At 43.2% G+C, this 21,600-nt stretch overlaps 2 protein-coding genes across 2 annotated transcripts; one reads left to right on the forward strand and one right to left on the reverse strand.

The window, feature by feature from the left end:
• The first annotated feature begins 1,263 nt into the window (after positions 1-1,263).
• On the forward strand, positions 1,264-2,999 carry LOC118261366 (ubiquitin carboxyl-terminal hydrolase 42-like). The gene has a single exon (XM_050716972.1). The coding sequence runs from the start codon at positions 1,348-1,350 to the stop codon at positions 2,371-2,373; it is 1,026 nt and encodes a 341-aa protein (XP_050572929.1). The 5' UTR covers positions 1,264-1,347; the 3' UTR covers positions 2,374-2,999.
• Positions 3,000-18,545: 15,546 nt separating this feature from the next.
• LOC118261362 (small nuclear ribonucleoprotein E-like) lies at positions 18,546-20,247 on the reverse strand. The gene is made up of 5 exons (XM_035572184.1): positions 20,194-20,247; positions 19,989-20,015; positions 19,461-19,523; positions 19,180-19,258; positions 18,546-18,559 (listed from the first exon to the last, which is right to left on the reverse strand). The coding sequence occupies exons 1-5, from the start codon at positions 20,245-20,247 to the stop codon at positions 18,546-18,548; spliced, it is 237 nt and encodes a 78-aa protein (XP_035428077.1).
• Between the last annotated feature and the right edge of the window lie 1,353 nt (positions 20,248-21,600).

The raw sequence follows: 21,600 nt of genomic DNA on the forward strand, positions 1-21,600 counted from the left end.
GAAGGAAGAATCCCATCCTCCAGATGGCTCTTTATGAGAGCAATGCGGAAGTGAGGGCAGTAAACAACGTCACGAGGAAGGGAAGCCTTCCAGTGCAGGTGAAAGCAAGAAATGCAGCTCCATCGCATCCAGCGATTATATTAAAGGTAAGCGGCTGCAGCATGTTTATGGGATTCCTTTTAGATTAATACAGAGATTATTTAAAACAGTCTTTAAATGCTTGATGACTGAACGATCTGCTGGATATTAAAAAAGAAGGTTGATAGACTTTATTTTTTCCATTTTTGAATGAGCACTAGGAAAGAAAGCTTGAAATAAAGAGGTTAAAGGCAAATAATTGTAATTTGACTTTATGATTAAGTGTCAAACAAGAGGAAGAGTTGCAAGATGCCTTATTAAATTCAGTCCAACCAAGTAGGAAAACTAAATTTGGACAGCTGTATCTTGGAAAAGAATGTAGTAGGTAGAAAGGAGGTTTAGTAGTCAAGATGGAAGATGATGACATGAGGCTTACAGGCTAGTAATGTTATAGCGAAACACGGTCTTCCTAAAAAAACCTGCCTGAATAATTCATTTGAATAACATGCTATGTTCAGCTATTTCCTAACATAGAAAGAGTGCTGACTGCTTATTCAGAGTACCATAAGTTGGTGATAATACTGAAATATTTTTGGTTCAGATGTAGGCCTGATTCCTCCTAAGCACACTGAATTCAGAGCTATTAATCCTCCGGAGGAGGCTTTGCAATTTAAGACCTGGAGAATATGTAAACTTCCTGCTATTGTTCTACTGTTTTGTTTTGTGTTGTGTTGTTTTGTTTAGTTTTCCTACTAGTATAGGCTTAAGACTTATAGAGAAATGGGCTGGTTTTTTTTCATTTTCAACATTGGCTGTTCCTCCTGAGCGCCCCCCCTTTTTTTTTTCAGTCATAGGATATGTGAATGTAAATTCTTGGGAGAGAGGTAGAAAAATATGTTTCAAGTGTTGTTTTTTCAGCTATGTGGGGAGAACAAATACAGTGGTTTTGAATATTTTGGCTATTATTCAGAGCAGCAGGTGGAGGGAGACAGATGTGTTTGGTTTTTTAGTGCAATGGCTTCAGAAGCAAGAGGGGAAAAAACCCTTTCTCTGGAAGCTGAAGAAGGTGTAATAATCACAGGATAGGTTTCTAAATGGCATATCGTTTAGAGTTTTCCTGTAGTCCTGAGTGTTTTTTTTTTTGTTGCTGTTGTTTTTTTTTTTTTTTACTTAAGAAGGTTTTACTCTTAATATTCACCTCCTTCAGCAAAAGTGAGAAATGTGTTTTTATTTTATGCAGTGTCCTGGGACCTCCGAAATCTACTGAGAATGATGAATACCTTGAACAGTAGCAATGTGATGACCGTGGAGACAAGGAGAAACCAAGAAGATCAAAAGAACATGAACTCATTTCAAAAGAAAATGTTTTCTACATCAGAGTCTTCTGAGACTGGTGAGAAATTGCGGCAAACTTCCTCTCTAAAGTCTGACACTGAATGTAGTTCTAAAAACCTTTCCTCCTTAGCCATTACAAATAGATGCCAAGATACAAAGGACGAGACCAAAAAAACTGACAAAGAGCATTACCAAAGAAAGAGGGAACATTCTCCTACTGAAGAGAAGGAGAGTCAAAAAGACGGTCATTCCAGCAAGAGAAGGTGCTCTCGGAGTGCGGAAGTTGTTAAGCAAAAGCGTCACAAGCAGGAGCATTGTGAGGGAAGCAGGTACAGATCTTTCCATAGTGAAAGAAACAGCCCTGATAATGGCAGAAGACCAGTAAAATATTCAAAGTACAGATCTCGAAGCAGAGGAAGATCAGAACAAGATAGCAATAGATATGACCATTGCAAAGGGGAAGGAAGTTGGAGCAGAGAAAGATACTATCGAGATGAACCACGGAGATGGGAAAAACGTCGACATTACAAGGATTACTATTCACCTCATGCAGCAGGAGACAGTAGAGAGAGAAAGTTCTCTGACGCTGATAAAGGCTTTGACAAATTGACTCAAACTTCCTCCAGCAGGTCACATAAGCGTTATCATCACAAAAGCAGATGGCCTCACGGTTCCCTCTTGAGAGAGGAAGGTGTACGTCACTTTAGCACACCCAGAGCAGACTCACATCGTTGCTCAGTACCTCAGCAACATTCTGGAAAACATTCGTGTGAGAGACATGCACTTCCACCTGTGTCAGCTCATTTGGAGAACTGTCGCCAGACAAAGGCAAAAGAAGGAAACAGAAAAAGACAATATACTCGTGCAGAAGGTAGTGGAAGTGAAATAGAAAGGAAACACAGAAAGATAGAAAAGGAGCTTTTAGGTGGTGAAAACATGAAAAAGTATAAGAAGTTCTAGAAGAAAAAGAAGTCTAAAGATAAACACGGAGAGAAGGATTCCAAGTAAGCAGGGATCCCAGCATAATCAGCATTTTTTTTCCTAATCCTTTTCTGGGTGCTTCTCATGTTTTGTTTTTCTTTTTTCATAGTTTCTAAGTTATTTAGATAGCATAATCTGGCTGGGGATCATGACTGGGGATCATTAGGTTGATCAGTGAAGATAGGAAAGATATTGCTGAATTGTGTCAGAGCACTAGCTTTGGACCACGTAGTTGGAATCACATCTGCACGCCATTCTGGATTAGGTTAAAACATTTTTTTTTTTTTACTTGCACATATTCCCGAGCTAGCCATTGTTAATGGTCTGTGTACCAAGCAGGACCTATGGTCCTTCAATCTGAGGGCTTAAGTTTGCTGCATCTAAAGGAAGTTACATGTGCACAAAGTACCACAAAATAGCTGACATGCTGCAAACGATACCTTTCTCTCCCACACTTAAGGTGTTTATAAACGTTGATAAGATCCCCTCTCAGTCTTCTTTTCTCAAGGCTGAACAGAAAAGACAAAGCTCACAAAATAGCTGACATGCGGCAAATCATCCCCTGTGGTAAAATAAATAAAGTTTCATATATGCAACAAGTGCCACATCTTTTTTTCTCTTTTTAACTTGCACGTTTCTTTCAGACCTTATGATTTGTATTTCTCTGCGCTCCACTTTGACAATGCCAATCGCAAGCGTAACAAAAAGAAGAAAAAGGAGAAACATCAGGAAAGTGAAAGGCTTCTTGGAATACTTAGATCCTCGTTTCCAGAAGAAAACCCGGGAGAAGAAGGAAGAATCCCATCCTCCAGATGGCTCTTTATGAGAGCAATGCGGAAGTGAGGGCAGTAAACAACGTCACGAGGAAGGGAAGCCTTCCAGTGCAGGTGAAAGCAAGAAATGCAGCTCCATCGCATCCAGCGATTATATTAAAGGTAAGCGGCTGCAGCATGTTTATGGGATTCCTTTTAGATTAATACAGAGATTATTTAAAACAGTCTTTAAATGCTTGATGACTGAACGATCTGCTGGATATTAAAAAAGAAGGTTGATAGACTTTATTTTTTCCATTTTTGAATGAGCACTAGGAAAGAAAGCTTGAAATAAAGAGGTTAAAGGCAAATAATTGTAATTTGACTTTATGATTAAGTGTCAAACAAGAGGAAGAGTTGCAAGATGCCTTATTAAATTCAGTCCAACCAAGTAGGAAAACTAAATTTGGACAGCTGTATCTTGGAAAAGAATGTAGTAGGTAGAAAGGAGGTTTAGTAGTCAAGATGGAAGATGATGACATGAGGCTTACAGGCTAGTAATGTTATAGCGAAACACGGTCTTCCTAAAAAAACCTGCCTGAATAATTCATTTGAATAACATGCTATGTTCAGCTATTTCCTAACATAGAAAGAGTGCTGACTGCTTATTCAGAGTACCATAAGTTGGTGATAATACTGAAATATTTTTGGTTCAGATGTAGGCCTGATTCCTCCTAAGCACACTGAATTCAGAGCTATTAATCCTCCGGAGGAGGCTTTGCAATTTAAGACCTGGAGAATATGTAAACTTCCTGCTATTGTTCTACTGTTTTGTTTTGTGTTGTGTTGTTTTGTTTAGTTTTCCTACTAGTATAGGCTTAAGACTTATAGAGAAATGGGCTGGTTTTTTTTCATTTTCAACATTGGCTGTTCCTCCTGAGCGCCCCCCCTTTTTTTTTCAGTCATAGGATATGTGAATGTAAATTCTTGGGAGAGAGGTAGAAAAATATGTTTCAAGTGTTGTTTTTTCAGCTATGTGGGGAGAACAAATACAGTGGTTTTGAATATTTTGGCTATTATTCAGAGCAGCAGGTGGAGGGAGACAGATGTGTTTGGTTTTTTAGTGCAATGGCTTCAGAAGCAAGAGGGGAAAAAACCCTTTCTCTGGAAGCTGAAGAAGGTGTAATAATCACAGGATAGGTTTCTAAATGGCATATCGTTTAGAGTTTTCCTGTAGTCCTGAGTGTTTTTTTTTTTGTTGCTGTTGTTTTTTTTTTTTTTTACTTAAGAAGGTTTTACTCTTAATATTCACCTCCTTCAGCAAAAGTGAGAAATGTGTTTTTATTTTATGCAGTGTCCTGGGACCTCCGAAATCTACTGAGAATGATGAATACCTTGAACAGTAGCAATGTGATGACCGTGGAGACAAGGAGAAACCAAGAAGATCAAAAGAACATGAACTCATTTCAAAAGAAAATGTTTTCTACATCAGAGTCTTCTGAGACTGGTGAGAAATTGCGGCAAACTTCCTCTCTAAAGTCTGACACTGAATGTAGTTCTAAAAACCTTTCCTCCTTAGCCATTACAAATAGATGCCAAGATACAAAGGACGAGACCAAAAAAACTGACAAAGAGCATTACCAAAGAAAGAGGGAACATTCTCCTACTGAAGAGAAGGAGAGTCAAAAAGACGGTCATTCCAGCAAGAGAAGGTGCTCTCGGAGTGCGGAAGTTGTTAAGCAAAAGCGTCACAAGCAGGAGCATTGTGAGGGAAGCAGGTACAGATCTTTCCATAGTGAAAGAAACAGCCCTGATAATGGCAGAAGACCAGTAAAATATTCAAAGTACAGATCTCGAAGCAGAGGAAGATCAGAACAAGATAGCAATAGATATGACCATTGCAAAGGGGAAGGAAGTTGGAGCAGAGGAGTTGATGACTGAACAGTCTGCTGGATATTAAAATATGTTTTGAAAAATATGTTTCAAATGTTTTTTCAGCTATGTGTTGAGAACAAATACAGTGGCTATGAATATTTTGGCTATTATTCAGAACAGCACGTGGAGGGATACGTAAAATATGTAATATGTAAAAGTATGGAATATGTAAAAATCCTGCTATTTTTCTACTGTTTGTTTTTTTTTTTTTCCTTTTTCTTTTTTTCCCTACTATTACAAGTTTAAGTTTATAGAGAAATGCGCTGATGGAAGCCATGTAAAGAGTCTCCAAATTTGCATTGGGTTTAAGCTGAAAGAATTTTATGTCTGCACAAATTATGATACTGTCATACTTCTTTGTTGTTCTACCTCGATATACATCTAATTGTTAGACTGCTGGATTTGTTCCCAGTATTGATGACAAAGCACACTATAGATGCTGTCTACGTTACTGGAAAATGATTTGTTTCAAAGTAAAATGACTTCCAGGTGAGGTAAATGCTGAGCATGCTCTTCCTGCCTCCTTCTTCACAGTGCTCATAGTAGATCACTTAAGTATGTATTAGTCAGATTCTCTTATAAACTCCTAGTGCGTCTCTGGAATTTTGAATTTACAGTGACTTTACGCTCTTCTTTCTCGCTCCTCTAGGCAGTTTCATCAGTTACCAGAGCTCTAGAACTATTTGTGAAACCTGAAGAGCCGGATGGAGAGAATTGCTACAAATGTAGCGAGTAAGATTATTACTAATTATGTCTTAATACTAGATACTTAGTTTTATGTATTGCATGACTTAGAGCATAAGTTATCTTTTAACTTCCTTTAGAAATAAGGAGACGCAGCTTCGTTGTTGTTGTTGTTGTTGCTTCATTTTGTTTAAACAACTGGCGCACTGAAATAATCCCAAACTTGAAAACGTTACATCTGTTTTGGAAATCTAAGAAGAGTGGCTATTAGCTGATATTGCACTTTTCTCGTAGCATTGTCTGCACCATGGCTTGTCAAGCTTCCTAGGCGTGTAGCTGCATGCTGAAATATTCATAGTGGCAGAAGTGAAAAGATATGCCCAGTAAGTAGTGGTGAGCTGAAGCAAGGAGCTATGGAGAATGATTTGGAGTGGAAGGCAGCAGCAGGTTCCTGAAGGTCCTAGCGTTCACTGTGAAAGAAAGTTAGATTGAGTCTCAGGGAATGTGAGCTGGCTCTGTGGTAATTAATGTTAGCAGCCTGTGCTGGCTCCCTAAACAGCGTCTTGCACAGCTCTTGAACTGTGAAAGCTGTCGATGTGGACTACGTGTCTGAAATGAGCTCCCTTAAGCCTAACCCGTGCACAGGGAAAGCCTATTGAGTTCAGGCGCTCTCTATGCTGATCAATATGTAAGATGTTTCTACGTATGTGAGAAACAATTGAACATTTGTAGAAGACGGTTTGGCAAAACAAGTTGTTAGTCAAACATCCACTCAGAAAAGCACAGAGTGCCCGGCTCAGTTCTGTAGGATTCCTGCCTGACCCCTCTAAATGAAAAATGCAGTATCCACTTCTTGTTGTTGGAAACTAAGGAAATTAGGGTGTTGAATCAAGAGCGTCCAATAGGTTATTAAAGCAATTTAATCCCAGGTTCGTCTTAGCCTGCGGATCCTAGAAAGCAACATGCAGTGTATTGAGGATTCTCATAACTGATGTGTGAGGAAGAGAAAGAACTGTAATAGCACCTCACATCTGAATTGCATGGTCCTTTGTTAATGTGCTCTTTGAGGTGTGATCGGTTCAGTCACACACAAAGCCAGAATTTTCCGTCTTTTTGTGAGTTTAAAAGGAAAGGCCTTGCACATGTACAGTACTTTTTCCATTGCTGATAACTGTTATTAGTCTTATATATAACTCATTTTTAATATATTTTTTTATATTTTATAACTCCCTGGTAATACGCTTTCGTGAGAGATTCCTGTTCCCGCTATGCTCTGAGTTGTTGGCAAAACTTACCTTACTCTCTGTATTAACAAAGCTGACATGCTAGTGCATGGGTTTATGAAAAGAAAAAAACAAACATATTAGGCAAGTAAATATCATTCAAATAGCATAAGCATGCGTGAGACATCATTAAAACGAGTTTGTTTTGGGGGCGACAAAGAAGATGCTTTCAAACACTTGTCTCTGCTTGTTTTTAAGGTGTAAAAAGATGGTTCCTGCATCCAAGAGATTTACCATACACCGTTCTTCCAACGTTCTCACAATATCACTGAAAAGATTTGCAGATTTCACAGGTGGAAAGATCAACAAGGTATATTTACCGCTGTAATGCAACTTTATCGTCATGTAATGGGACATCCCCCAAAGCTGAAAGTTGTTAATATTTTCAGACAATAATTGTAGACTAACGACTATGGCTTATTCTTTCTCTTAATATCAGTAAAGTTCCTGCTTGACAAGAAGCATACACTTTCCTCTGAGAAGGCTAATTCATCAGAAAACAGTTCTCTGCAACTTCTAGTATTAAACGTTGTTTATGGGAAGACTTCTTTTTAGTGAATCAAGAAATATATTCACTATAATTCCAGTCTGTGTTTTTTGGAAGTGTTTTTCTCTGGCTAGTCCAGGAAGTACTCTGGGATAATTTTTCTATCTTCTTGGTCTCTCTTTAGGAGGTAAAATATCCTGAGTATTTGGACCTTCGAGCCTACATGTCTCAATCAAGTGGAGAACCACTCCTCTACACCTTATATGCGGTGCTGGTGCATCATGGTAGTCAACTGTCGCTCAGGACACTATGTATGCTCCATAAAGGTAGAAGTCGACATCATTTCTAACAGGGTAAAGGTTGTGCTGGCAAACCAATTAAAGTGTTACTAGTAGTACTGTTTCTAGGAAAACAGATTTTCTGAAATAATCCCAAACTTGAAAATGGGATCTTGTATAAAATCTTAAGCTGTGATTGACTCTCTGCTTAACAGAGGCCAAACGTGTACCTACTGAGAAGCTAGGTGATAAGTGTTTTTGTACACGTATAAGTGGTCATTTTGTAAAGAGACTGCTGAAAAATCTGAACAGTGCTGCTGCAGAAGTCTGAATGGAGGGATAGCAACTGTCGTAACTGATCTGGAATCTTGAGTTTACTTTTCAGTGGACAGGAGGAGAGTCTCTCAAGGCAAAGAGAGAGAGAAGTAACACCCGATACTCATGTCAACATAACTTTATGCTCAGAGTGTAGGTGTAGGAACAGCATCGGTATGTATATGGAACATCGGGAGAGGAAACTGTATATCGGTATTTACAGTTTTTCTACTTCCTTGTCAGAGAGACGTTATCTCCAAATTAGAAATTGGTGTATTTTGAGTAAGGGGTGGTGGATCGATTTCTTCTTACTAGTGTTAATATTTGCTCTTGAATAGTACTTAATATCTGGTAACGCATCAATCAATTGTCCAAAATAAACTTAAAAATGTGTAAGGCTTATCTCGTTGGTCAATATAAAGATCAAGGTCTTTTCTCTTTTCTTTTTTTTTTCCCAGTATTGTTTTTCTGTTTTCCTTCTCACTGCAGTCTTGATTTTGTTTCTTGTCCCTTAAGTATGTTTTCAATGTGTTGTTGAAACATTTTCCCTTTCAATCCGAAGAAAGGAGCTGTTACTGGTGTCTGCAAGTTGAAGACTGGAGCTTATCTGAAAATCACTGAGCCCAAGAGCTGTCACCATAGTCTTCCAATAGGACAAGGATGTCTTCATTTCTCAGGTTAAATGCATTTTTCAGGTTTGTGTATTATTTTCTCAGGAATGGAAAGTGTGCACACAATTTGCCAGTTGTGGGACTAGGAGTTTTCTTATTTCCTGCTGCTTTGTTTAACCTGTCTTAAGTTTAATGGATAGCAATCAAGGTGTACTAGAAATCTGAAAACACTTTATGCTTTGTTCTCTCAGGTCATTTTGGTATAACAAACTAGCTTATGTTTTAAAGCCTCCATTAGGTTAGCGGTTTCCCTAAACGTAACAAGTCCCTGTGTGCTCCAGTAAGACAGTAACAAACAAGTAAGTATAGAAGTTCATCCTGTCGTTATTCAGCTTCTGCCTATGGACCCACAATTACGCTTATTTAAAGCGGTATCATCTTGAAACCTAATCAGCAGTGTTAGAAAGGACTTAGTCTCAGTTATCGGCTTTTGTCCTGCAGGGCTGAGGTTTGTTTTGTTTTGTTTTACATTCAGCATTTCCTTTTCTAGCTTCCATTCCCCTGTTGTTTTGCATGAGGAAAACATGCAGCTTTACAAAGTAGAACGGAAAGAGATGCTTTTCAGTCTAACTTTTCAGTTCTTTGTAGGAGTTTTAAATGTGGTAGGTGCAAAACAGCATAAGTACTGCTGCCAAAGATATATTCAAGCAAGTATTTCTTGGAGAAGCAGAAGAAGCCCAGGGAGAAATAAATTTACAAACATGCTCTTCATGCTCTCCTTTCCCAAGATTTCTCTGAGATATATCCCATAGTGTGTGGGTTTTGAGGTATGTGGTTCCCAGGAGTGAAAAGGAGGGCCAAACATCTCTCCTCTTGGATCTCAATCGTGCCAGGGCTTTAGTGTACCTGCCACATATGGCTCCGCTTTTTCACCTGGAAAAAGCGACCTCATGATGTAGACTGAGGAGCCCTGCTATTGTTCTACATTGATTTTTTTAGCAATTTTTTTTTCCCTACTAGTATAGGCTTAAGAATCTAGAGAAATGTGCTGATGAAACAATAAAAAAGCCAGCTTGGTACATCTCCTTACAAAAAATAAATACAAACTTGAGCTCCTGATTGGCTTCATGCTGAACTCTGTGCTGTTCTTGTCATAATCTTGGTCTCTCAGTAGATAATATGGTTTAATTACGAATAGGAATCATGTGATGAAGAAGATCTCACACTGCAACAAATTCAACATCTAAAATGAAATTTTACATTTTCCGTGATTTTCTTTCTGAGCAGAAGTGTGTAGTATTAAATATATATATATCTGTGATGAAGCTACTGTGTCCCAGTTACTCAGATATTTTAATAAGCACTTGCAGTGCGATAAATTGCTGCATCTTTTAGCATTATTTAATTGTAGGGTTAGAGACATGTTGATTCAACAGAGCTGTAAAGTTTCTAAGAGGTCACTTTGAAAAATACCAGCTAAATTACTGGCAAGACTGCACCCGTTCTTAAAAACAAACAACCCCCCCAATCATCTGTTTTCCTCTTACAGATAACTGAAGTAATCCCCGAAGAAGACAGTTCCCTATCCAAAGGCAAGTTTTATTTTTAAACATTTTCTACATTTTATACGTAGCCCCAACTTAACAACCAGTTAACAGTCCGTGACAATCCTGTTCAGTGTTGAAAATGTCATTCTGGCATAGGAAACAAAGGACTTCATCTTCTTGCTTTACAGCTGAATGCCTTTTACATAATGTTTGGAGAAGTGAAATCTTGGAAGAGGTTTTCAAAAATTCTGCGCGGTTTGGATGACGAAGTAAATTGCCATAGTCAGTAGGTTCTGGCACTGACAAGTTCCTTCAAGCTAAAGAGGGAGTGCGATTGTTGCAAAGCATGTTTGTGTTTTGAGACAGGGACGACCACAAGTTTTAATCTTAAAATGCGACATGGAGGGGAGGCTGGTTGTTCACACATTCTTGCAAACATTAATACAATCTGTCCCATTATCAAGAACAAACTTAGGGACTGAACGGAAGTCTTTCAAATACCAGTGTTGCAAAAATAGACTTTTTATGCTACTAATGTCAAAAGAATCCTGATTGTACTAAACTGTAAGTGTCTCTTCTAGCTGATAAATCAGGAACAGCACAGAAGAAAATGCATCTGCTCTAATGCTCTTTGGGCTTCATGTGAATTCTCTGGCCAGCAGATGGTGAACTCGTTTTTTCTAAACCAGTCAAAAGTATAGGAAGAAAGTAAATGTCTTGCATACATTACACAAGTCCGGGGCATTGGGATCACTGGGCTATATGAGTGAAAGAGATGTACCCCAACAGTACCCCACTTAGATACGCTGCTTGCAACAGAAGCAGGATAGGAGGGCTGTGCAAAGCAATTTTGGTAAATTGAGGAATTCAAGTATTTCATCAAGCCTAAAGATACCTAATTAGTTTCATTTTGGGGAAGGTCAGTCTTTCAAAGAAAAGAAGAAGTGTCCCTTAAGCAGGATTTTGTGAATGGTGGAATCTAATCTGGAAAAAGGCCACTTCAGCAGGTTATTTATTTATTTATGTATTTATTTTTAAGCTGTATTGAACCTCTTCAAGTAAGCTAGGGAACAGACTAGGAACAACTGAGGACTTGTTAGAGTGTGCCTTTTCACCTGGACTCATGTTACTTTGAATAAATTAACAAGGATAGCTAGTGATAATTTGTGATTTAAGGCAATTCCAGCTACGTGAGAGAAAGAGCAGCATTAAAGCAGTTAAATTCCTGCATTCCTAAGTGCTCTCTCTAGCAAGTTTCTGAACGCTTCTGTTCTGTGGCCAGGATTTGGTCAGCTTGACCACAAGATCACTAGTAAAACAAGGATGCCGTCCAGTCAAACCTTCAAATGAATGTAACTTACCTAAGGTCTACCATTTGCTATCAAAGCAGGTAGCTTTGTCCTAATATTCTGTACAGTTGACCAAGTTTTAGCATAGAACTGAAATGCAGTCAGTTTAATGGGAGGGCTTTGGAAGCTGCCTTCTCCAGTCCGTTCAGCCCTGTAGTCAGAGAGCAGATCAAGCCGTGTGCAGGGTTGTGACTTCTCTCTTTAGAAAGAAAACCACCTGAGCCAGACAGTTCCATGTTGAGTATCACAACAGGGAATGACATTTCTTCCCTTTGTCTTTCAGATGCAGAGCTTACTGGTGGAAGCCTTCAATACTCAGACTAAACCTACCATCAAAACCGACGACCTTTTTACCATCGAAACGCAACAACTTCTTACTGTCAAACCCAACAACTTCAAACCCAACAACTTCTTACCACTTCTTACCATCAAACCCAATGTCTTCTTACTGTCAAAACCAAACTTTTACAGTCAAAACTGACCACCTTTTACTTTCACAACCGACGACGCAACATTATCAGAACTATCAAAACTTAAAATTTATCAATACCGTAAAATTACCATCAAAACAAAACCCAATCATCAGTGGTGCTTCAAATGTCTGTACAGACTTTTACCATGAAAGAACTTTTTTTTAAAAAATGTACTTCTAATCCAAAAGGGTGGCAACTTTCTACAACTGCTGAACATTGTACATTACCGAGTAAATATCTCACAGAAAACAATGCCCTGGAATAGAACATCTCGAATGCTGCTTAATTACAGACTCAGGTTGACTGTGTGTTATTCATGTAATGTTAATCCCAGTTAGACGTCTGGTGCAAGAACCAGGAAACCACACAATTATAAAAGTTGCAAATGACAGTCTGTATACCGAATTTCAAGACTTATTTAAGACTTCACAAGCTCTCACGTAACAGGAGTTTTGCAAGAGCTTCATCTTTTTTGTGACGCCTGACACTAGGAACTAATTTACCTCACATTTTAATTCTGTTCAAGATCGGAAGAACGTTCTGGTTTTCAATGCTGTGGAATAATGATCAGAATATGCAGTTCTGAATGTATCGCTCAGACTATTTGTATACACTTCCATACGTTTTTATTACATTGTTTTATACAGCGCCACTTGTCTTAAGTCTCGGTTGTCTGTTTTGTCCCTCTAAAGTTTCTAGTTACAAACAAATTCATACTGTGATTTTTATTTTTATTATTAAATGCTATCAAACTGTGACGCACTTCTGACATAGTAACCACTACGCACGTTTAGCTTTGTCATCATTCTGTTTGAGAAGACAGGCACTCTCAGACAGCAGTTTAGGGTGGGTTAAACTAATACACCTAGGCTTATACTAGGATTCTTCAGAGGGATAAAGAACATCTTAAATTGCCTAGGTTAACTCTATCTAGAACTACTTCTTGGAGACTTCGTTCTTCTGCACCTTTAACTTGCCCCACTGCTTCCTACCCCAGGCAGCTACAACAGCATTATCTGAAGGACTGCGGGACACAAGAGACCTGATAGATCATTCTCAAGCCTGCTCTCAGGAGGCTAGTACAGCCTGTTTATTACCCCCCTGCTCCAGCAGGTTTTAGCAGGCTATTTAGCGGTTATTCTGCATCTGTTCAGAAAATACTGTCGGCATCTAATAAAAGAAAATCTTGCTACGACATACCTAAGGCATTGATTTTATTTCCCTCTCCTTCCTCCCACCCCCTCTCCTGGTAACAGAAACCAGTGTAATTTCAAAGCAAATGAACCTATCCTGCAAAATACAAGCAGCACACCTACGGCACTGAAAAATGCTTTTGTTGATTTATTTTGAGAACACATCTTTAGGCACTCACATCAATTTCCATGTGTCTGAATCGGCAGACATTCCTGAAACAACGACCCTCCTGCCACAGCGTGCAGACCGTCTCGTTCCCCAGAGCAGCTCCGCAGTGGCGGAAGGAACAGTTGTCTCCCTGTAACCAAAAGGAAACCAACAAGGAAAATATAGTACAGCCTCAAAAACCTCCATGCTACTGCCTCAGGTTGCTACCATTGAATTCAGAATCTAGCTGGTTATCAAGTTAACCAAAGACCAGTGGGCCTCCTCCTCCTACTCTACCCCTTCCTGAAAAAAATGGAAAAAAAAAAGAAAAGCAAAGCAAAAGAAACCCAGCCATACCTTGGTACAGGTAGAATAGAAATAGAAGTAGCAATCGTCTCCTTGTTTAGACATGCTGACAAGTTCTGATAACAAGCTCGGGTTCTCTCCACAGGGACTTCCTCTGCTCTTGGAGAGAGCTGTCTTCACCCTTGCTTGGGTTGAAAGTCTTCTACTGGCTTGTGATCAGTGAAATCTTCTTTTTAAAAGTAACCCTAAAGAAAGTACCAACAAGTGAAAAATCATGAGTAACAAGCATTTTTCCAGCTTTCTTCTGTTAACCAAATTAGTCTCTTGAGGAGAGCAATGCCTTGAAATCAGCTGTTACATGAACTAACACAATATTAAATTAAAGTTCTGTAAAGCTGCCAGGAGCTTTGTCAGCAAGCGTTCTCTTCCACGTCCTCAATAATATGACTTGGAGCACACCTGGAAGCCTGAAAATGGAGTCACTTCTTAAAAACCCACCTGATCATACATGCAAGGCAATGATCAACTATGGCTACAAATAACTTCTACAGAACGCAGTATGACGCATTAAATAGCATGTGCCAGTCACTGTGGGTCTTCGAGTTCACCCACCTGGACAACCTCAGCAAAGTTATCGATCTTCAAAGACTTCCAGTTAACTTCCCCGGTAAGTTTTCTGTTTCCCAGGTTTCCCAGAGTTTCCCCGGTAAGATTTCTGTTTTCTCCTACCAAGCACCAGCTCAGTATGCAATGCTGTGTTAATAACACCCAAGCATGTAGATGTTAAACTGTAACTGCTTTGAAACCTAGTTGTTGCTAAGAAAAGAGCTCAATACACCACCTTCACAGGGCAAAAAGTCACATGAAAGAGCAGAAAAACCCAGAAGTGCTTCCTGAACTTCACGTTCCCAACAGCACCATCGCATTTAGATCCTGGCCTGGCATCCAGGATGCACGCTCTGCAAGCACTGCTGCGATGTGGAAGTGCCAAGGCAGGTTTTTGGCCTGCCCTCACTAAAACACTTTTTTATTTTATTTTTTTCACAAACGATACAAAGAGTGTGCCAGGTATGCTGTAATGCCAGTGTGCCAGGTCAATAGAGGATATCCAAACAACAGAGGCGTTTGTCCTACTTTCCGGCACGAAAACACTTTTACAGCATTCTTTTCACGAAGAAAGCCCTCTCTGTCTTCTCCAATGCTCCAGGACCTGCTGCAGCTGCAGCGGCTGCGCTGGTACAACCCGCATCTTTGACAAATCTTTTCAACAGTTCTGCTTTACCTCGGCACAGTTGAGGTCACTCCTCTTCCTCTTCCAGCTGAGCAAGCAGCTTGCGGGCTCTGCCACACGCTCGGTGCAGAAGCCAAAGCTGGGAACACAGCAGTCAAACTCTCACTGCTAACGAAGCCACCGGGGCAGAGGGCTGACACAGACCCGCCAGAGGCGAACCGTACCCGCTCTCCCTCCCGCCTGCGAGGCTCGCCACAGCAGCCCCGACCCGAAGCGCTCACAGTGCTTTGCTTGGTGATGTCACCCATGAGTCAGAGTCCCCACATGAGCATCTGCCTTCCCACTCTTTAGTGTTGGTGTTGTTTTTTTTTTGTTTTTTGAAACATATGCAGGTTATGGTAAACCTTCAGGTAAACCACAGATCAATAGGGAAGAAGTCCCACACGAGGGAAGGCCGTGCTTTTCTTCCAGGCAATGGCGCATGCTTTAACATGCTGCATTCGACAAAGAAGCTCTCTCCATTTTGCGCAGTGGCAACAGGCACGACTGCAACACACGCACGTGTAGGCAGCACCTGCAGGTCCCAAACCCTTAACCAATTTTTAATAGCACCAATTTGTTCTGTAGTGGCTTTCCCTTAATCCATAACCCCTTTTTTCCTTTATTTATATCGGGTGGCTCTCCTCCATTGCTCTCTGTCATTTTCCTCCCCAGTGTCTGAGCAGGCACTGGGAATCGTTTCCAGAGGAAGGGTACTGCTGAAGCTACAACATTTACTCTCGGGGAAAGAAAAGAGAGTATGTGAAAAAAGAATACATACTTCCTTTCTTTTTCCTTTTTTTTGTTTTTTAAAAAAAAATCTCTGAAATCAACGCTGCGGCGTGGCAGCAAATAACTCTGGGAAGTAATGATGATTCCTCATCCTCACTGTAACGTTGTAGTTAATCTCAGAAAGAACCAATTTCCCCAGGCAGTGGCCATTGGAGATGGGAAGGGGCAGTAAGAGGAAGTTTTCCTTAGACTAGCTCTTCCTCCAGAACACCTCGCCATCCAGCAACAAATTCAATTCACCTGCTCCGCCTGATCAGTCAAACGCGCGTCCGACCTCCAGCACACGCCACAGCGGTGGTCCTGACGTGGTTTGAGAATCACCTATCCGCAGAATATCTCGGCTCTGTACACTCAAATAACGCCGTAGTTTCGAAATAAGGCCCAGAGCTCACACTCCGAGTGCAGCCTAACAGCACCAGAGGGCCGGTAGGCTAAACATTCCCATCCTGGCAACAGTACTGACCCGGGCAACAGTAAGCATCCCTTCTGCACTTTCATCGTGAACATCAGCATAAGGAAACAGAGACCTCCTCGAGCCAAGTTTTAAGAAACAAACACCAAGGTCACCCAAGCGGCTGGTTTTCAGCAAACTAAAGGAGAAATTAAGGTGACAACCGCTGCATCCAGACTTAGTCAGATCCGGAAGGCAGTTCCTTTGGGAAACGGAGGAGCAGCGCGCCAGACGACGCCTACCTTACAGCGCACCCCTCAGAGGCACTGCTACGAAAGGAAGGCAGAAGGTTGGAACTCAAAAGAACTCGCAAGGCGCCCGTTTTAAGGGGGGAGCTTTAATTTCCTCAGCAGAACCTCCCCCCTGAAGGCAGCCCAGGGACTCTTTGCTTCCCTAGGGAGACGGCAGGGACGGGGCACGGCGGTGGGACGGAGGGACAGAGGGCCAGACGGATGGCCAGACGGCCGGATGGATGGACAGACGCACGGCCAGACGGCCCAAAAGGCCTGAGCAAGGGCTGAGGAGCGGCAGGGAAGGGCACGGCGAGGGGAAGGGCGGCCCTGGGCCTGACAGGGGACCTTGGGCCTAACCCCGGGCAGCAGCTCCCCGTCTCACAGGGCCCAGGGGGGGCTGCCTGTAACAGGAGATGCGGGCAGGTAAATTTTACAAGCACTGCATCACAACTACCCTGCAACACCTCAACTACTGACTGGGACAGCCTCCTTCCTCACCTCCTGAAAGCTCCAGCTGGCAAACCAAGGACAAAATGAAAGGCAGATGTGGAGGACCTCGTAAGATACTATTTCGTTCCCTATGTGCCCACTGGTGACACGGAATGCCTCCTGTTCCCAAACGACATCGGCACGTTACATCTTTACTACATGCTGAAAGGAACTCACCAACTTGAACACAACTTAGAATTACCGATCCCGGCAGCACGCTGTACGGCTGAAGCTGCTTTAGCCAATCAAGTGTGTCATGCTGCCCCTCAAAGCTTTCTTCCTGGGAACGGCTGCTGGGACACTCCTGACGTATTACTTCTCGGAATGGCACAACTGCGCCGGGAAGGCCCCACAGCAAGACTCGTAGTTCTGTCCTTCCCTTTCAGGAAAGGATCTCCCACCGTGAATTGATTACTTTTCATGATGATGAGACACAAACTGAAGTTTTGAAAAACTGAATGCTGATTAACAGATTTCTAGCACAGCCTGTGCATCAAAATTCATTTCTCTCCATTCAGGGAATCTTAGTTTCTGAGTTACAGTTACAGTCAAAAATTATTACTATTTTTTTTTGTGATCAGAAAAACGAGGGGACTGGTTGTTGTCCCAAGTCAGCCAGGGAACTTAACTTATCTTTGGTCGATGCACCAAGCAACTCAGCTCTCTTGGGGAAACTTAAATAGAACAGACAGATCTCCAAACGGATACAAAAAATAAATCAAATGATAAAAACCCAACCGACTCATCCGATACCCCAGCTTATTGAACAGCACAAGGGTTTAATCTACAGGCTCTGTCCAAAGCAGCAAGAAGTGACAGATTTCATCCAAACCAGCTGCCCACTCTCACCCTCTGATCTGGAGGTGTTATTTGACAAGCATGCCTATCAGTAACACTTGTAAATGCTGGGTTACTGCACCACAGCCCCAAATCCCTCACGGGCCCACTAAGATACTTTTACTGATTGATCCACAATAAACACTCCCAAAAAGATTCTCAACAAGTTAAACCCTGTTTAGAAAGAATCTGAGGAACCTGTCACTGCAGCAACAAAGGGCTGCAATTGGATGCAAAATCTCCAACACCCTCCTTAGCACCCTGCTAGCTCAAGGACTATGTGGGGCTTCCGTGCCCTGAACGATTCAGCCTGGCCACATAATGCAGATGTAATGTTCAAGAAAGCACATATCGTTATCAAAACTTATCAGATCCACAGCAAAAAGAAAAGCCCACGCTTCTATATTTCCCCTCCTTCTCCATTCACGGAAGGAAGAGACTGAAAACAAGCAGATTTGTCTTTTACATTTACCGTTAATGTGAAAAATGTGTATTTGTGAAATACATCACGTATTGTTTCAAGCTACAAAAAACTCGCTCCCACAAAGGAAGGACTTTTGACCTCAGCATGCAGCCCCAGTTACACATAACTTCCTATCTAGCAGCGGGCCGCGTTCCCCTGGCACTCAGTCACTCCGCAGCACGGCAGCCACCTTTGTGCTAAGGATGGCAAATTCTACTCAGAAACGCTCTGTAGAAGAGTGATGTTGTCCCCTTTTCACATGGTCCGGCCTGCAGCACAGAGAAGGGAAAGAGGGGATTAGGAGAGCCCAGAATCTGAGAATAATCTCGTGCTTTCAGAAAGTATTTCGTGTGGTTGAGCAGGGTTTTGCCCATCACGCAGAGTCCTGTTCCTGCCAGCTGCCCCACACTCACAAGTCCCACTCCAGCCACCGTCCCCGTTCCAGCAGCACGCTGTCCCTGCTGAAAACCCCAGCACTGGGCACACATCGTTGCTTCTGTCCACCAGCAGGTGGTAAAGAAACACTGCCGCTACCGCGGCTCCCTGCTTTGACTCAGAGATCACAGCAAGCGTGACAATCGCCCAGGGCCACCGGCTTTAGATGCAGCTGAAAGGAGCTGTGACCAGACTCCTCCAGCCAGTGCAGGCCGCCTGGTATTACACGTTTCAAAGACCAGAACTGGTCTCAGGCAGGGACACATTCTCCTTCATTCAGCAAAATCACCAGCTCAAAAATCATCAGGGACAGAGATGTAGCCAGTAGTTGCTCACTGAACTTCAACATCAAGGCTCGTCACACCTTGGTACCTCTCAGTGCTGCTACCTAGAAGGCTCACCCGCGCAGGTTTCAGACCGCGCGTCACTCGGGTTGCACAGACACACGACACACCCAGCTGTTTCCTTGATTTTATCTTGGAGTGAATCTCCTCTGCGTCGGCCAGCACCAAATTCATGTACTCGTCAAAGCCCTAGAAATCAGCAACAATGCCAATTACTTCAGCAACAACACAAACCATCATCAGCTTTGCTGACCCAGGCTGGACAATGAAGACTAATTGTTAGAGAAGTACGATTTTTTTTTCCCTTCTGCTAGTTTTTCTTGACAAGAAAAAATAGGATTGTGAAGGAGGGAAAACAAACTAACGACGTAACGCGGGGTCCTGCTGATACGATGATGCAGCCTTCTATCCGCATGTTCACTTGCTCGTAAAGCCACACCTGGATCCTCGACCTCTGCAGAAGGAAGGAGGAGAGTAAATTGGAACACAAACACCGCGAGCAGTTTTGTTCTCTCTCGCGTGTTCAGAAATACCCGCTAACCACAGCCGCTAGAGCTCCCAAACACTCCAAGGAGCAACTCTCAGGGGCAGTTTCAATTAACACTCTGACATTTTAGAGCGTTATATGATTGGGTGAATACTACACGTTTGCTGAAGAAGACGTCTCCACTCACCAGGGAACACTCCTGCACGCCCGGCTGCACGATCCCACTCCCGTTAACACGAGGGGGAAACGCCGGGCTGCGCAGCAGCTCCTTGGACCCACCCGCACGCCGCACAGCTCTCCGTTCCCCACAAACCTGCCCCGAGCAACGGGTGGGAGCCGAAAACTCAGCAAGGGGGATCCCCGGACCCTCCCCGCTCCCCCCACCCCCCCCAAATCCCCATCCTCTCCCCGTCCTCTCCCCGCGCTACTCACCTTCTGCAGGTAGCGGAAGATGAGGTTCTGGGGCGCTGCGGTAAGGGCTCAGCACGGGGACAAGAGCTCCAGGCCCGGGACAAGGCCTCAGGACAAGGCCTCACAGGGCCCCGGGACAAGGCCTCAAGGCCCGGGCCGAGACCCCTGAGGCCCGGGCCGCCCCCCACCCGCTCCCCCCGTCACCCCCCGGCCGCAGGAAGGCTACGATGGGCTGCACCATCACCTTCTGCACCTTCTGGCCCTGCCCGCGGGACGCCATGGCTGCGCAAGGGACGCTGGGATGCTGGAGGACCGCGGGGGGGCGCTCTAGCAGGCCGGGAGGACCGCGTCTCTATGGTCGCAGGCAGGTGTCCCTGCACCAGCTTTATTGGCAAGCAGCGAGGCTGGGGGGGGGGGGGGGAGGGGGGCAAGACAACCTTAAATAAAATACAAACATAAAATTGTTATAAATGACTGAGTCCCAAAGAGGATTACAATCAAGGGTTACAATTGATTGAACGAACAGAGGCAAGCAAACAGCGCTGGGTGCACCGGGAGTCTCTGCTCCACCAGGACGCACACCCGTTACGTAAGGCGGCTGGTTTTTATGCTCCCAGGCTAATAATTACTACTTCTAGAAGAGGCAGGGTTATTATAATTGGTTTCCGGAATCCGAAACCCTCCCAGGGGCGCCTGCGTATCAGTCTCTGGTGGTCTCTCGGGGGTTGCTCGGGCTGAAGGCTGGTTGTCTTCCTCCCAGGCTTTTGTCCTTCAGTTGTCCTTCAGCTCCCCCTTCCTCCCTAGTTGGTAGCCTCTGGGCCGGATTTCAGAAACTCTAGCAACATCCCGTGCAGTAGTCAGCAGTTTTCCCTAAAAACCCCTTTGTTCTCTTATCACCTATGTCGATGGCAGAACAGTGCTCGGTTTGAACACGGAGAGGGAAAGCGAGGGGAAGGTGGCCGAAGCCGGCCGCAGTCTCTGAGCTCTCGTCCTCCTGAATTGTTTTCTCTCAAAGCCATTTCTGTCTGTGTGCGGGCACCCGGAGCTGGCAGAAGTCCCCGTGAAGTCCTTCGGCAGGACGGAGGGCTGCGTGGGCTCCAGTGAGAGAGGGAGTTAGGAGAATCTTATCAAGTAGAGCTAGAGCGCTGACGGCATTAAACTAGGGTGCTACTTAGTGTCTTTGCTAGCTATGGTGCATTGTGCAAATTAACTAAAGCAAGAAGCCTGGGGCCCCTTACCAAGGTCAGTCTCCTACTAAGAGAGTGAGCCTGTCTTAAGAAACTGGTAGAAACCGGTCCTGCAGATGGACAAGAGCCAAGGAGCAACTGAGTCTGTGCAAAGACAAGAGGTCAACTAGCGGTGACGAGGAAGAGTCATCAATCTTCATCCCCACGACCCCCGATGACCACCACCAGAATACACTGCGCAAGCGCAGATGGGAGGGGTTTATGGAAATGACTCCTTGGAAGTAATTTTAATACGAAGCGGGGACAGGTTATGACTATGTACAGGCGTATTGTGAAACTTCATGCATATGTAACTCTTTACTGCATATAACCAAGGCAAGTTGCCGCGTCAGGCGTGCACGACTTTGGCGGGACTACCCCCCGTGCCGCCCAGCGCTGAATAAACA

The sequence above is a fragment of the Cygnus atratus genome, unplaced genomic scaffold (assembly GCF_013377495.2).
Source record: "Cygnus atratus isolate AKBS03 ecotype Queensland, Australia unplaced genomic scaffold, CAtr_DNAZoo_HiC_assembly HiC_scaffold_72, whole genome shotgun sequence".
Lineage (NCBI taxonomy): Eukaryota > Metazoa > Chordata > Aves > Anseriformes > Anatidae > Cygnus > Cygnus atratus.